Source organism: Oncorhynchus masou, chromosome 2, assembly GCF_036934945.1.
Source record: "Oncorhynchus masou masou isolate Uvic2021 chromosome 2, UVic_Omas_1.1, whole genome shotgun sequence".
Taxonomy (NCBI): Eukaryota; Metazoa; Chordata; class Actinopteri; order Salmoniformes; family Salmonidae; genus Oncorhynchus; species Oncorhynchus masou.
Window position 1 is genome coordinate 15,524,292 of NC_088213.1, and position 15,109 is coordinate 15,539,400.

The 15,109-nt window shown below is 49.3% G+C and overlaps 1 protein-coding gene across 1 annotated transcript in view; it reads right to left on the reverse strand.

Moving 5' to 3' along the window:
• Nucleotides 1-15,109, reverse strand: part of neo1a (neogenin 1a) — a 237,197-nt gene that overhangs the window by 164,103 nt on the left and 57,985 nt on the right. Inside the window, 1 exon segment of the mRNA XM_064988713.1 lies at nt 4,864-5,208. Coding sequence (XP_064844785.1) covers nt 4,864-5,208 — 345 coding nt within the window.

A 15,109-nucleotide genomic window follows, 5' to 3' on the forward strand; every position in this document is an offset into this window, starting at 1 on the left:
TTTTCTATACAGCCTGATAATACCAGTAAATCAGCATGTTGTTTGTGCAACAGTATCTTCCAAATAAAAGAGGAATATATTAACTACATGAAGCAGCTAAGAGCTGTAGCAATGTAGCTCTAGTGAACACTTATCAACACTTTGGTTCCTACCCTGTGACAATAACTCCTCCCTGGCATTTTTCATTTTGATGTCAAACCACACTAGTTAAAGTGCCCACTATTATATTTTAACTATAGAATTAGAATAATCGTTCCATTTCCATGATTCCAACAGTTCACCCAAGTGTTTAGCTCTAAATTACAAGTCAAATTGCAAATGCAACATTTGGTTTAAAATAAATGCCTTGTCTGCCCATATCGTGCAGCCCTACATGGCAGTGTAGAAGTTGTGTCAAATGAGTGCAGGAAATGCAGAAAATGTATGATAAGACTGAAAATGAGTTTGTTTTATATTGTTCAATTCAACCCAATCAGAATGGACAAAGACTCATTGAAATCCCTTGCCACCCTAGTGTTGCTCACTACTCAAAGCAAATTTACAACTTTAATTATTCAAAAACAAAAGTCAAATACCGTCCATTTTTTTTTTTAAATACAGTGATATATTTTAGCCATATCGCCCAGCCCTAAACTAAGTGGGAGAGATGAGAGGAAAGACAGGACAGACAGGAGGGGGGTGGGGTATTGAAGCAAAGACTTCTCTAGAGAGGGATCAGGGGAATGACATGCCTTCCTCCCATCAATCACTGATATTACTCCCTTGCATTTGTCAGCGTGCCGCGCCCGCTATCGCCATTACATCTCAGAGGTCGCACCCACTGCCCCATTTCCAGGCCGTTCTCCACTGTAATGGCTTGCTCCCGCCACATCGCAATTAACCTTTCTATTGCCAACCTGACAGCCAGCTGGAGACTGATCGTTGGGCGACGTGGGCAGGATGTGTGTGTGTGTGTCTGCATGCATGCATGCAAGCCAAAAATGTGGATGCTACCACGATTACAGATAACAATGAGTGAGAACATTAGACGCACAAATATCATACCCCACAAAAATGCTAACCTCCCCTGTTATTGTAATGGTGAGAGGGTAGCATGTCTTGGGGGTATGATGTAAAATGCTAACCTCCCATGTTATTGTAATGGTGAGAGGTTAGCATGTTCTGGGGGCATGATATAAAATGCTAACCTCCCCTGTTATTGTAATGGTGAGAGGGTAGCATGTCTTGGGGGTATGATATAAAATGCTAACCTCCCTGTTATTGTAATGGTGAGAGGGTAGCATGTCTTGGGGGTATGATATAAAATGCTAACCTCCCTTGTTATTGTAATGGTGAGAGGTTAGCATGTCTTGGGGGTATGATGTAAAATGCTAACCTCCCCTGTTATTGTAATGGTGAGAGGTTAGCATGTCTTGGGGGCATGATATAAAATGCTACCTCCCTTGTTATTGTAATGGTGAGAGGGTAGCATGTCTTGGGGGTATGATGTAAAATGCTAACCTCCCATGTTATTGTAATGGTGAGAGGTTAGCATGTTCTGGGGGTATGATATAAAATGCTAACCTCCCCTGTTATTGTAATGGTGAGAGGGTAGCATGTCTTGGGGGTATGATATAAAATGCTAACCTCCCATGTTATTGTAATGGTGAGAGGGTAGCATGTCCTGCGTCCATCTTTCTCACTCATCCTTATTCACGATTCATTCAGGATTATCCGTAATCATGGTAGTATCCACATTAATGTACAAGAGTTTAGAAACATGTTTATTTACAATGAAAAAATAACAATGCATTATTTACCATTCATTTCTACTGGGCACCAAATAATCTGAAACAACCAAAACCAGCAAATGATCCAACAGATGTGTAGAGTCACAAGCTTGATGTAGTCATTGCATTATATGAATATGGGGCCAAATACAACATTTTTACTACTTTAATACACACAAGTGAATTTGTCCCAATACTTTTAGACTCCCTAAAAATGTGGGGACTGTGTACAAAATGTTGGAAAGTGTCATTTCGAAACAGTTCACCTGACATGGATGGAAAAACTCTCAAATTAAAGCTGACAGTCTGCACTTGAACTTCATAGCCATTGATTTTAAATCCAAAGTTTTGGAGTATAGAGTCCAAAATGCCTCATCTGTCCTAATAATTACAGCGGGCACTGTATGTGGGACAAGTAGGAAATGTAGCCCAGCTCTATGCCTCTGCAAGGACAAGCAGGAGATGTAGCCCAGCGCTATGCCTCTAAGGACAAGTAGGAGATGTAGCCCAGCTCTATGCCTCTGTAAAATGGATTTAAATCCCATAACAGTTGACCCGGGTGAATCTCATTGACTCTGTGGTTGTATCGTTTTATAGCAGGACCTGATCCTAGGCCTTTCCCTCAGAGTGCTGCTGTCTACATAAAACATGCACTGACCACACTGACACAGATTGATGGATGGCTGTACAGAGTCAGACTCCACCAGATACCATGAAGCCACACACACACACACGCAGACATGCACGCTCTCTTGAGGTTGATTATTTTGATGCGGCAGTGTGACCAGATAGGTCAGGAGATTTCCCATGATGATAGTGTCTGGTCAGTCCATGTGATCGAGTGGAGTGGGGGATAGCTGTGACACACACACAGACACATACACACATTCACACACACACACACACGGGCTGCAAACAATGTCAAGTCATCTGACGCCATCGTTTATTCAGTGTCCCATCGCATCACAGTGTTAACATTGAAAGGCCTAAAGACAATAACATATCATGCATGTGTCATTGGATCACAGCGGCAATTCTAAAGGATAAAACCATCACGGAATGATGCCTCTTTTCAGCAGTATAGATTAGAAAGCAGCCTTTGACCGACACCAGGTAGAACAGACACCGGGTAGAACAGACACCGGGTAGGACAGACGCCGGGTAGGACAGACGCCGGGTAGGACAGACGCCGGGTAGGACAGACGCCGGGTAGAACAGACGCCGGGTAGAACACGCCGGGACACTAGGTAGAACAGAGTCTAGAACAGACTGTGATAAAACACGCCGGGTAGAACAGACCACATGGAACAGACGCCGGGGTAAGAACAGACAGTGGTAGAACTTTTCGGTTACTAGGTAGAACAGCCAGGTAGAACAGACTCTAGGTAGAACAGACCCCAGGTAGGACGCTAGGTAGGCAGGTAGAACAGACACTAGGTAGAACCAGGTAGAACAGACGCCAGGTAGAACCTAGGTAGCCCCTGAGGAACAGACGCCCAGGTAGAACAGACACTAGGTAGAACAGACACTGGGTAGAACAGACACTGGGTAGAACAGTCTTCACTGTGATAAAACAGGAAATGTTCCACATGGAATGATGGGTAATGTAGTACAGTGGTTCAATCTTTTTCGGTTACTGTAGCGCCAACTGAATTCTGCTCTGCCTAGAGTACCCCCTGTGGATAGGCCAGGTACACCCAGGGGTCCTAGAAGCCCCTGAGGCTAGGCCAGGTACACCCAGGGGTCCTAGTAGCCCCTGAGGCTAGGCCAGGAAGCCCCAGGGGTCCTAGTAGCCCCTGAGGCTAAACCAGGCACCCCCAGGGGGTAGCCCCTGTGGATAGGCCAGGTACCCCCAGGTGTCCTAGTACCCCTGTGGATTGGCCAGGTACCCCAGGGGTCCTAGTACCCCCTGTGGATTGGACAGGTAGCCCCTGTGGATAGGCCAGGTAACCCCAGGGGTCCTAGTACCCCCTGTGGATTGGACAGGTAGCCCCCCCTAGTACCCCCTGTGGATTGGATAGCCCCTGTGGATAGGCCAGGTAGCCCCAGGGGTCCTAGTACCCCCTGTGGATTGGACAGGTAGCCCCTGTGGATAGGCCAGGTAACCCCAGGGGTCCTAGTACCCCCTGTGGATTGGACAGGTAGCCCCTGTGGATAGGCCAGGTAACCCCAGGGGTCCTAGTACCCCCTGTGGATTGGACAGGTAGCCCCTGTGGATAGGCCAGGTAGCCCCTGTGGATAGGCCAGGTAACCCCAGGGGTCCTAGTACCCCCTGTGGATTGGACAGGTAGCCCCTGTGGATAGGCCAGGTAACCCCAGGGGTCCTAGTACCCCCTGTAAATAGGCCAGGCAGTCCTGGTTGGGAAACACTGCAGTAGTAGAGCTGTTTTTCTACCACCCAACGGTCGTCCGCTGTCCTCAACGAAGTCGAGCTCATTAGCTCCAAAGGTTATGATAACACATGCAGTCAGAGATCGACCGTGAGAGTGACTTCACACCCACACCTGAGAAGGCTACTCTGGCAGAGTCGAAGATGAAGGCCCTCTCCAGTCGTCCACACACCCCTCTCCAACATAACAGGGCTGAGGGAGAACATAATTGCATTCCTGCGCTCCTCCGCCTGCAAATTGAATTTCGGGGCAAGACCCAGCTCAAACACCTAATAATCCCTGCTGCTCTGCTCGGCTCTCTCACCCAAATGAAACAAGGTCACATTGTACAGCCCTGCAGCTTGCAGAGCCCTCAGCGACATCACAACCAGACCCCCCTTCATGTTTGAGACAGTGCAGCAACATATATTGAAAATATACTGAAAATAAGCACCAATACCAGTTGGACAACAGAGTTTCACAACAGAGGCCTTTTCTCAGTGCTGTGTTCTTAGGACCGGTAATGTGGTCAGCCTGGATCAATTAGTGCACACTTAATTTACACTGTATGCCAGTCCCCCTTCTCTTTCCTCTTCTTCAATCTCTTCGTCAACCATTACATACATCATTTATTGCTGCCTTTCAACTCCCTCTCTCCCTCCTCAGTCTTACCCAGAGAATGAAATAGAACCCAGTATTATATGTGTTCTGTGTATGGGTCCTACCTGCCACGGTGAGGCGGGCGGTGCGGCTGGCGATGGTTCCCAGGCTGTCGATGGTGGCCACACACTGGTACGTGCCCTCGTCGGGCTTGTTGTGCTTGGAGTGCACCACGCTAGAGATGAGCAGCGAGCCGTCAGGCAGAATACGCCGCCGTCCGTCGTCTGGCGCCAGGCTCAGGAAGGTTCCATCCTTCTTCCACTCCACACGGGCCTGGGGCGCAGTGGGCTCCGAGGCAGGGTCCCCGCTGTGCGCTGAGCAGTTGAGCAGTGCTGGGGCACCTCTCACAGCCAGTGTGTCCCACGGCTCCACCGAGAACCAGAAGGGGCTGAAGGGCCTCGCCGCCGTGCCTGGAGAGGAGAGAGAGGAAGTGTGGTTGAAGTTAGTTCGCAGTAATTAAACAATGGCAGTACGTTCTTGTTGACTTGAACAGCCTCTAATCAACGTCAAATTCAGTACAAAATGTCTTCCTGCTCGTTCACGACAACCCACAGCCAAAACCAGCCCACAAGAATTCACTGGCAAGAGGCAAGGCAGAGACGAATCTTATCCCGTTCCCAAGTCCCCTCCCTACAAAAGTGCTTTAATGAGAAGGGAAAGGAAGGTGTTGGAAGGCTTTCTTCCAGCCATTTATCCCTGCGTAATGGTAAACCTCACTGACAACAATTGCTCTGCATTTGCCCTCATAAATAATTCAGACATTCACCCAGAGTCACACAGTGGTATTGTTTAGATAAATACCCACAATTATCAGTTCTGCAGGGGTGAGAAACAGAATAATTAAAGGATTCTGAAACCGGTTTTAACGCAACGAACAGCATTAAAATAAGTGGCTGCATGTTCAATGTAGTTTAAATTATGCCGTTATGTTCCAAGGAGGTGACATCTCAGGAGAGGAGGAAAGGAGGGAGAGTTACCAGGTCTGTGGCATGATCGCAGCATCAGTTCTGCCATTTACCTTCTGGGGGTAATTTCTCTATCTCAAAACGCCAGTTGTCCCGTCGCGTTCCCATGGAGAAGTTATACATGGAATTCATTAGAGGCAGTATGGCCGCTCAGTCCCCTGCACTGCAGCCAGGTAACCCTAAACTAAAAAAAATAGTTTCTTCTGTTGACTTGAGTTTATTTTTACAGGGACAGTGCACATTAAAGTAAAAGTGACTGTTTTAGCCAGCCGGATCATTTTCAACAGCAAGTCCCTGGGCAGGTTATTAAAAACTATTATTACAATAACAGCACAGACAAGGGGGGAGGGTTTGGCCCAGCGTCGCCTGGGTTAGGGGAGGGTTTGGCCCTGCGTCGCACTAGCAACTCCTGTGGCAGGCCGGACACAATGCACGCTGACACGGTCGCCAGGTGTACATCATTTTTAACATAGGACAAGCAACACAAGCTCGCAGACCGAGCGAGCAACACGTAGCTCGCAGGCCGAGCGAGCAACACGTAGCTCGCAGACCGAGCGAGCAACACGTAGCTCGCAGACCGAGCGAGCAACACGTAGCTCGCAGACCGAGCGAGCAACACGAGCTCGCAGACCGAGCGCAACACGTAGCTCGCAGACCGAGCGAGCAAGCGAGCAACACGTAGCTCGCAGACCGAGCGAGCAACACGTAGCTCGCAGACCGAGCGAGAAACACGTAGCCGAGACCGAGCAACACGTAGCTCGCAGACCGAGCGAGCAACACGTAGCTCGCAGACCGCAGACCGAGCAACACGTAGCTCGCAGACCGAGCGAGCAACACGTAGCTCGCAGACCGAGCGAGCAACCGAGCGCAGAGCAACACGTAGCTCGCAGACCGAGCGTGCAACACGAGCAACACGTAGCTCGCAGACCGAGCGCAGACCGAGCGAGCAACACGTAGCTCGCAGACCGAGCGAGCAACACGTAGCTCGCAGACCGAGCGAGAAACACGTAGCTCGCAGAGCGAGCGAGCAACACGTAGCTCGCAGAGCAACGTAGGACAAGCAACCCAGAGAGCAATTTCCACACCTCACAAGCTACAGACAACAGATAAGATGAAACCCTCTTGCTCTCTCTTTTCCAGTAATTCTAAGTGTCTCTCAGAATCTCTTCGCTTAGAAAGGCCATTGGGGAGAAGCTATGGAAAGCAAAATAGTCAACTTCCTGAAAGGAGCTACACATGTTCCATCATAACATATATGGAGACAGTGGTCTTAAAAGCTCCTTAAACTGTAGCAACACATCAATAGGTCTAACGGACCTGTGTGTCTATAATGGGCAGGCCTGTGACTGTGGCACAACAGCAGACTGTGTATTTATATGTTGGCTTGTGAGACAGATGGAGAGAGACCTGTGTGGAGCTACTGCATTGGGACTTGTCCTCTCCAGCAGGCCTCGAGCACCATCACACGCTTAATCATCTCCGTCTTCAGCTGCTGTTGGAACAGTTGGGGAAGCTGGGCTCTGGGGGTCCAAATCACACCGTTTGAGACAAAATGACCGCCTTTAGCAGTTTAGGAGCAGTGGAAGAGAGAGGGCTCTGCCGAGGCTTATTCTAAGGGCGATGGTGTCAAATTGGCTGACCATATGCTTTAAAGCGCAGACACACAACATCCCTAGTCAGCAGTGCAAAGCGACTGGAGTGGGGCTGGACCACAAGCTGCCTCTCTTCCTTTGACACACTCATTCCAGGGTCATTCATCTCGTGGCCAACGCGCTGCTGATGCAGAGGCTGGAGCAATACAGCAGCCACAAACCTCATCACTGCTCTGTGGCTACACAACATCGCCCTGCTCTGTGGCCAGCTCGCTACACAACATCGCCCTGCTCTGTGGCCAGCTCTGGCCGCTACACAACATCGCCCTGCTCTGTGGCCAGCTGGCCGCTCGCTACACAACATCGCCCTGCTCTGGCCAGCTGCTACACAACAGTGCCCTGCTCTGTGGCCTACACAACATCGCCCTGCTCTGTGGCCAGCTCGCTACACAACAGCGCCCTGCTCTGTGCTCTGTGGCCAGCTCGCTACACAACATCGCCCTGCTCTGTGGCCAGCTCGCTACACAACATCGCCCTGCTCTGTGGCCAGCTCGCTACACAACATCGCCCTGCTCTGTGGCCAGCTCGCTACACAACATCGCCCTGCTCTGTGGCTAGCTCGCTACACAACAGCGCCCTGCTCTGTGGCCATCTCGCTACCCAACAGCGCCCTGCTCTGTGGCCATCTCGCTACACAACAGCGCCCTGCTCTGTGGCCAGCTCGCTACACAACAGCGCCCTGCTCTGTGGCTAGCTCGCTACACAATATCAAATCAAATTTATTTATATAGCCCTTCTTACATCAGCTGATATCTCAAAGTGCTGTACAGAAACCCTGTGTAAAACCCCAAACAGCAAGCAATGCAGGTGTAGAAGTCCGGTAGCTAGGAAAAACTCCCTAGAAAGGCCAAAACCTAGGAAGAAACCTAGAGGAACCAGGCTATGAGGGGTGGCCAGTCCTCTTCTGGCTGTGCCGGGTAGAGATTATAACAGAACATGGCCAAGATCTTCAAATGTTCATAAATTACCACCATGGTCAAATAATAATAATCACAGTAGTTGTTGAGGGTGCAGCAAGTCAGCACCTCAGGAGTAAATGTCAGTTGGCTTTTCACTGCCGATCATTGAGAGGATCTCTACCACTCCTGCTGTCTCTAGAGAGTTGAAAACAGCAGGTCTGGCAGCGGTGGATGGAGAGCGGTGGATGAGCCCTGCTCTGTGGCTAGCCTGGCAGCGGTGGATGGAGAGCGGTGGATGAGCCCTGCTCTGTGGCTAGCCTGGCAGCGGTGGATGGAGAGCGGTGGATGCGCCCTGCTCTGTGGCTAGCCTGGCAGCGGTGGATGGAGAGCGGTGGATGAGCCCTGCTCTGTGGCTAGCCTGGCAGCGGTGGATGGAGAGCGGTGGATGGCGAGCGGTGGATGCGCCCTGCTCTGTGGCTAGCCTGGCAGCGGTGGATGGAGAGCGGTGGATGCGCCCTGCTCTGTGGCTAGCCTGGCAGCGGTGGATGGAGAGCGGTGGATGCGCCCTGCTCTGTGGCTAGCCTGGCAGCGGTGGATGGAGCGGTGGAGCGGTGGATGGCGGCGGTGGATGCGCCCTGCTCTGTGGCTAGCCTGGCGGTGGATGGGCGGTGGATGGCGAGCGGTGGATGCGCCCTGCTCTGTGGCTAGCCTGGCAGCGGTGGATGGACGCGTAGGCATATCAGTGGATCACGTGGCTGGCTTAAAGCGAGGTAAGTCCAGGTGATGAAAATAGTCTTCGTAGTAGCATCTGCACCGAGCTGATATTTGCAGGCCAGCTTATCACAGAGTGTGAAGACACTGTGAGCGCTTCACTATAAACAAAATACATAAACCAGGTTTGGAAACATCAGAGGAATTCCATCAGCTCCCCCATTATAACCCCCCCCCCCAGTATAAACATCATGAATCTTCTTGTAAACCAACAGGAGATACAATGTGTGTATGTTCAATGCTATTACCACAGTGCTCAGGGTGAACAACATTTTACAACTGTCTACAGTACACCCTTACTGAGACCCATAGGGATTACAACACAGCACAAAGCCATGAGACGGGAATAGACTTGAGCCGTAAGCATTTTTTCAACCAACTTTAAAGATCCTATTTACAGTGCAGCCGGAATTTCAGTGTTTTTTGGTTATCATTAAAGGTTAATGAGCAAATGTTTGAGAAACAACATTACAAATCCAAACACAGCAGATAAAAGATGAAACAAGGCCAATTCTATCTCCCAATGAATAGCAAGAGTAGACAACAGCAGTTTCACATTTTGAAAGGGCAACAAATATGGAGTGGATTAATGTTTTAGTGATAATATATACACCTTATTTGTCCAACAAAACCCGGGAGGCTGTGCAGTCTACAGCCAGAGGACAGAGTGGTTAAGAAGCAGTTGGATGTAGGAGAGGGGAGGACGACCCCGTGGGGTTAAGGAGAGAAAGAAGAGACTCGAGGACAAGATCATCTCAGCCAGGGAGAGAGTGGTTAAGAAGCAGTTGGATTAGGAGAGGGGAGGACAACCCTGTGGGGTTAAGGAGAAAAGAAGAGACTCGAGGACAAGATCATCTCAGCCAGGGAGAGAGTGGTTAAGAAGCAGTTGGGGGTTCGAGGACAAGATCATCTCAGCCAGGGAGAGAGTGGGAGCAGTTGGATGTAGGAGAGGAGACCCTGTGGGGTTAAGGAGAGAAAGAAGAGACTCGAGGACAAGATCATCTCAGCCAGGGAGAGAGTGGTTAAGAAGCAGTTGGATGTAGGAGAGGGGAGGACGACCCTGTGGGGTTGTGGGGAAAGGAGAGGACAAGATCATCTCAGCCAGGGAGAGAGTGGTTAAGAGCAGTTGGAGGAGAGGGGAAGACCCTGTGGGGTTAAGGGGGAGAGAAGAAGAAGAGACTCGAGGACAAGATCATCTCAGCCAGGGAGAGAGTGGTTAAGAAGCAGTTGGGTGTAGGAGAGGGGAGGACGACCCTGTGGGGTTAAGGAGAGAAAGAAGAGACTCGAGGACAAGATCTCTCTCCCTGGCTGAGATGCTCTACCAACAACGAGGCCAGCAAACTACATTTGAAACTACACAAAAAGGCACCTCTACCATCAAAACTTCTACAAGAGGAAAGTCTCAATCTTTGACAACCGGAGGCAAACTTAACTTTGGCTTTCATAACTGCATCCCAAAGGAATACCTGGGAAAAGAGAAGAGAGTTGCACACACTACTGAACTTGTCGTTGCCAAAAAGATGCAACACCTTCCTCATCTGAGTTGCAAACAAAGTCAGAGAATGTGTTTCTTCCAGTGAAGAGAGTTGTGTTATTTTAATCCACAGATATCTTGATATCTGCAGGGCCACAGACTATTCCTCCATTGTTTACTTGAGAACACAGAGAGAAGCTAGTGAACAACAAACGTATATACTCTTCCAATGCCTATGGACTACAACCAATCGTTATGCCAGGGCTTCATTGGGCCCTGAAATCGTTCTGTGCTGAAATAGTTTCATTTCACACAGCTGTGGAGTTACAGGGGGGAGGAGTGTTATGGGCAGGGATGGGAGGAGTGTTATGGGCAGGGATGGAGGAGTGTTATGGGCAGGGATGGGAGGAGTGTTATGGGCAGGGATGGGAGGAGTGTTATGGGCAGGGATGGGAGGAGTGTTATGGGCAGGGATGGGAGGAGTGTTATGGGCAGGGATGGGAGGAGTGTTATGGGCAGGGACGGGAGGAGTGTTATGGGCAGGGACGGGAGGAGTGTTATGGGCAGGGAGGGAGTGTTATGGGAGGGACGGGAGGAGTGTTATGGGCAGGGACGGGAGGAGTGTTATGGGCAGGGAGGGGAGGAGTGTTATGGAAAGGGATGGGAGGAGTGTTATGGAAAGGGATGGGAGGAGTGTTATGGGCAGGGATGGGAGGAGTGTTATGGAAAGGGACGGGAGGAGTGTTATGGAAAGGGATGGGAGGAGTGTTATGGAAAGGGATGGGAGGAGTGTTATGGAAAGGGATGGGAGGAGTGTTATGGAAAGGGACGGGAGGAGTGTTATGGAAAGGGATGGAAAGGGAGGAGTGTTATGGAAAGGGATGGGAGGAGTGTTATGGAAAGGGATGGGAGGAGTGTTATGGAAAGGGATGGGAGGAGTGTTATGGAAAGGGATGGGAGGAGTGTTATGGAAAGGGATGGGAGGAGTGTTATGGAAAGGGATGGGGAGGAGTGTTATGGATGGGCAGGGATGGGAGGAGTGTTATGGGCAGGGATGGGAGGAGTGTTAAGGGATGGGAGGAGTGTTATGGGAAAGGGATGGGAGGAGTGTTATGGAAAGGGATGGGAGGAGTGTTATGGAAAGGGATGGGAGGAGTGTTATGGAAAGGGATGGGAGGAGTGTTATGGAAAGGGATGGGAGGAGTGTTATGGAAAGGGATGGGAGGAGTGTTATGGGCAGGGATGGGAGGAGTGTTATGGAAAGGGATGGGAGGAGTGTTATGGAAAGGGATGGGAGGAGTGTTATGGGCAGGGATGGGAGGAGTGTTATGGAAAGGGATGGGAGGAGTGTTATGGAAAGGGATGGGAGGAGTGTTATGGAAAGGGATGGGAGGAGTGTTATGGAAAGGGATGGGAGGAGTGTTATGGAAAGGGATGGGAGGAGTGTATGGAAAGGGATGGGAGGAGTGTTAAGGGATGGGAGGAGTGTTATGGAAAGGGATGGGAGGAGTGTTATGGAAAGGGATGGGAGGAGTGTTATGGGCAGGGATGGGAGGAGTGTTATGGGCAGGGATGGGAGGAGTGTTATGGAAAGGGATGGGAGGAGTGTTATGGGCAGGGATGGGAGGAGTGTTATGGGCAGGGATGGGAGGAGTGTTATGGGCAGGGATGGGAGGAGTGTTATGGGCAGGGATGGGAGGAGTGTTATGGGCAGGGATGGGAGGAGTGTTATGGACAGGGATGGGAGGAGTGTTATGGGCAGGGATGGGAGGAGTGTTATGGGCAGGGATGGGAGGAGTGTTATGGGAAAGGGATGGGAGGAGTGTTATGGGCAGGGATGGGAGGAGTGTTATGGAAAGGGATGGGAGGAGTGTTATGGAAAGGGATGGGAGGAGTGTTATGGAAAGGGATGGGAGGAGTGTTATGAAGGGATGGGAGGAGTGTTATGGAAAGGGATGGGAGGAGTGTTATGGAAAGGGATGGGAGGAGTGTTATGGAAAGGGATGGGAGGAGTGTTATGGAAAGGGATGGGAGGAGTGTTATGGAAAGGGATGGGAGGTGTGTTATGGGCAGGGATGGGAGGAGTGTTATGGAAAGGGATGGGAGGAGTGTTATGGAAAGGGATGGGAGGAGTGTTATGGAAAGGGATGGGAGGAGTGTTATGGAAAGGGATGGGAGGAGTGTTATGGAAAGGGATGGGAGGTGTCAGAAGGAAACCGCATTACAGGCAGCGAGGTCTAATCTATTCTGCTCTGCGTTGTGGGGCCCACCGTTCGTCTTGAAAACATGGACTGTCTGCAGCCCTGGACAAGCCGGGAGCAGAGGGGAGAAAATGAGGTTGTCTGCTTGATAAGTATGGGCTGTTACCTCGGTCCCGCCGCTTCCGAAATCCACTTTACTCTGCAGTCAGAAAGGGTTTGGGATTGGAAGCGCGACTTACGGCAGTGTCCTGATAGCCACCCCTTTCTCCCCGAGCCGGGTGAATGGGAGAGGAGTGGATTCACACCGATGGATGTGCTACATCACTAGGCCTGTGTGCCGAAGCTGAAAAATGCTTGAATGCTGCTGTTTGAGAAATGCTTTCAGGGACATTACAAGGCTGGGAAGGTGTGTATGTGTGTGTGTGCGCAGTGTTCACAGGATAATATTTGGTTATAAGTACACTTCTCACTCAGAGTAGTGTTCAGGTTGGGCTTTTACAAGGTAACTGAAGGACCTTGATGGCACAAAGTCAGTTAAAAGGGACACACTAATTAAAAGGGACACACTAATCAGCTCAAGGATGGGGAATCTACGTCGAGGCTATTTAACATGGAGGAGATCTGCTCATATCAACGGTGGGCTTAGTCGCATCAAACAGCATCACTGCCTGGTTTAATCATGAAAAATGGAATATAGGCCTCTGATAAATTCTTGACAGAACAGATAACGTTCCATACTTATCAGCAGCTACCAAGGTGAACCTCTCAGAGTCATGTTGAAATCCAAAGAGAAAACCAGGGGGTCTCTAACCCTCCACACAAAGACCCCCAGTGCCCCCCCCCCCAGCAGGAAGCCTCCTTCCCCCACCCCTCCAACTGCTGGAGATATATTGAACAGACCACGAACAGCAACATCCTTGAGCCTGAACAGACCGTTCCCTTTCATACTTCAACTACTTACTTGCTCATTGTTACAACATTGTACATAGCCAATAATATAACATTTTAAATGTCTACACTCAAAAGTTTTAAAAGAATATAATGTTAATTAATGTTTCCCTTTTACAATTCCCTTTTGTTCATGGTCTATTCCATTTTCTTGGGAAATGTAAACATATATATCCCTTACCAATAAAGCCCTTTGAATTGAATTTCCTGAGAGACAGAGAGCGAGAGAGGAGAGAAAGAGTTCTCAAACATAACATCTTCCCTAAAGGCCCTTCCCATCTCAGTTTTGGAAGGATTTCCCATAGGAGCAATTTTGTAAAAAAAAAAATGTAATAACACAGTATTTGTACAAATAAAATAGAAGTCCAGTTCAATGGCCTGGTATACTGTGAAGATAGTTGGTACGAGGTTTGAAAACTGTCACACTGCCCTTTGTTAGCATCTAATATCCACCCTATGGTATTGCTTTATTGAGTCAGCACACTGACCTTGAGCTAAATTAACACGCTCCAAGAAAATATCCTTTATACCAGTAAGGACTGGTGAATATAGGAATGTAGATGTGAAATATGCCTGGTAATAAGAAGAGAAAAGTCTGCTGCTACAGAGAAACAGAAGTCAGTTTCTTCTTCCTCGTCTCTTTCTACATCTCTACACCTTCCTCCCTCTTCTCTCTTTGTCCCTTCGCCCACTGTGTCAGTCTCTTTAGTCAGGCTGGAAATGCCCCTCTCTCTCTCTCTCTCTCATGTCTGGCCACCTCCCTCTTCCCAGACTCCCCTTCATCTCTCCATCCCACTCGTTTCCAAGCCCATCTGTCACCAGGAAACACGTCGGGAAATAACAGTGATCTGGAGAGCAAACCTATGAGGGGGAGGGTCTGTCTTTCCAGCAGGAGGGTAGTGGTACAGCTTATAGCTCCTCAGACTGAATTGGATGTCCATTGAAATCAAAATGTCTGTTTCAAAAAATTAATTATTTTCTGTATGAGCGAACAAACAAACGCTTAGAAGTGTAGCTATATAGAGTAGTTGGTAGTTGAGTAGCTGTCATGTAAATAGACAGCAGACCTGTTCTCTATAAAGCCTGTGGTGCAGATGACTAGCAGACGATTAACAACTGAGCCTGACGTTCACCTGTATTCACTGACTGACTAGATAGAAGTGCTGTCAAGAAAAGATGAGTGAACAAAACACCTGTTATTAGGAGGGTAGAGCTGGAGCTGTGACAATGGATAAAATGAGAAGTTTCATGAAAAAAATATTTAAAACCTGCCATATTAGATTACCCACCAACTCACTGGACACAAAACAGCCACACACCTCAAGTGTGTGAAGAATGCCCCTCTCCCCAACAATGTGATTACTACCTCAGTGTTTAGAGCTTGATGTAGTCACCTCATAC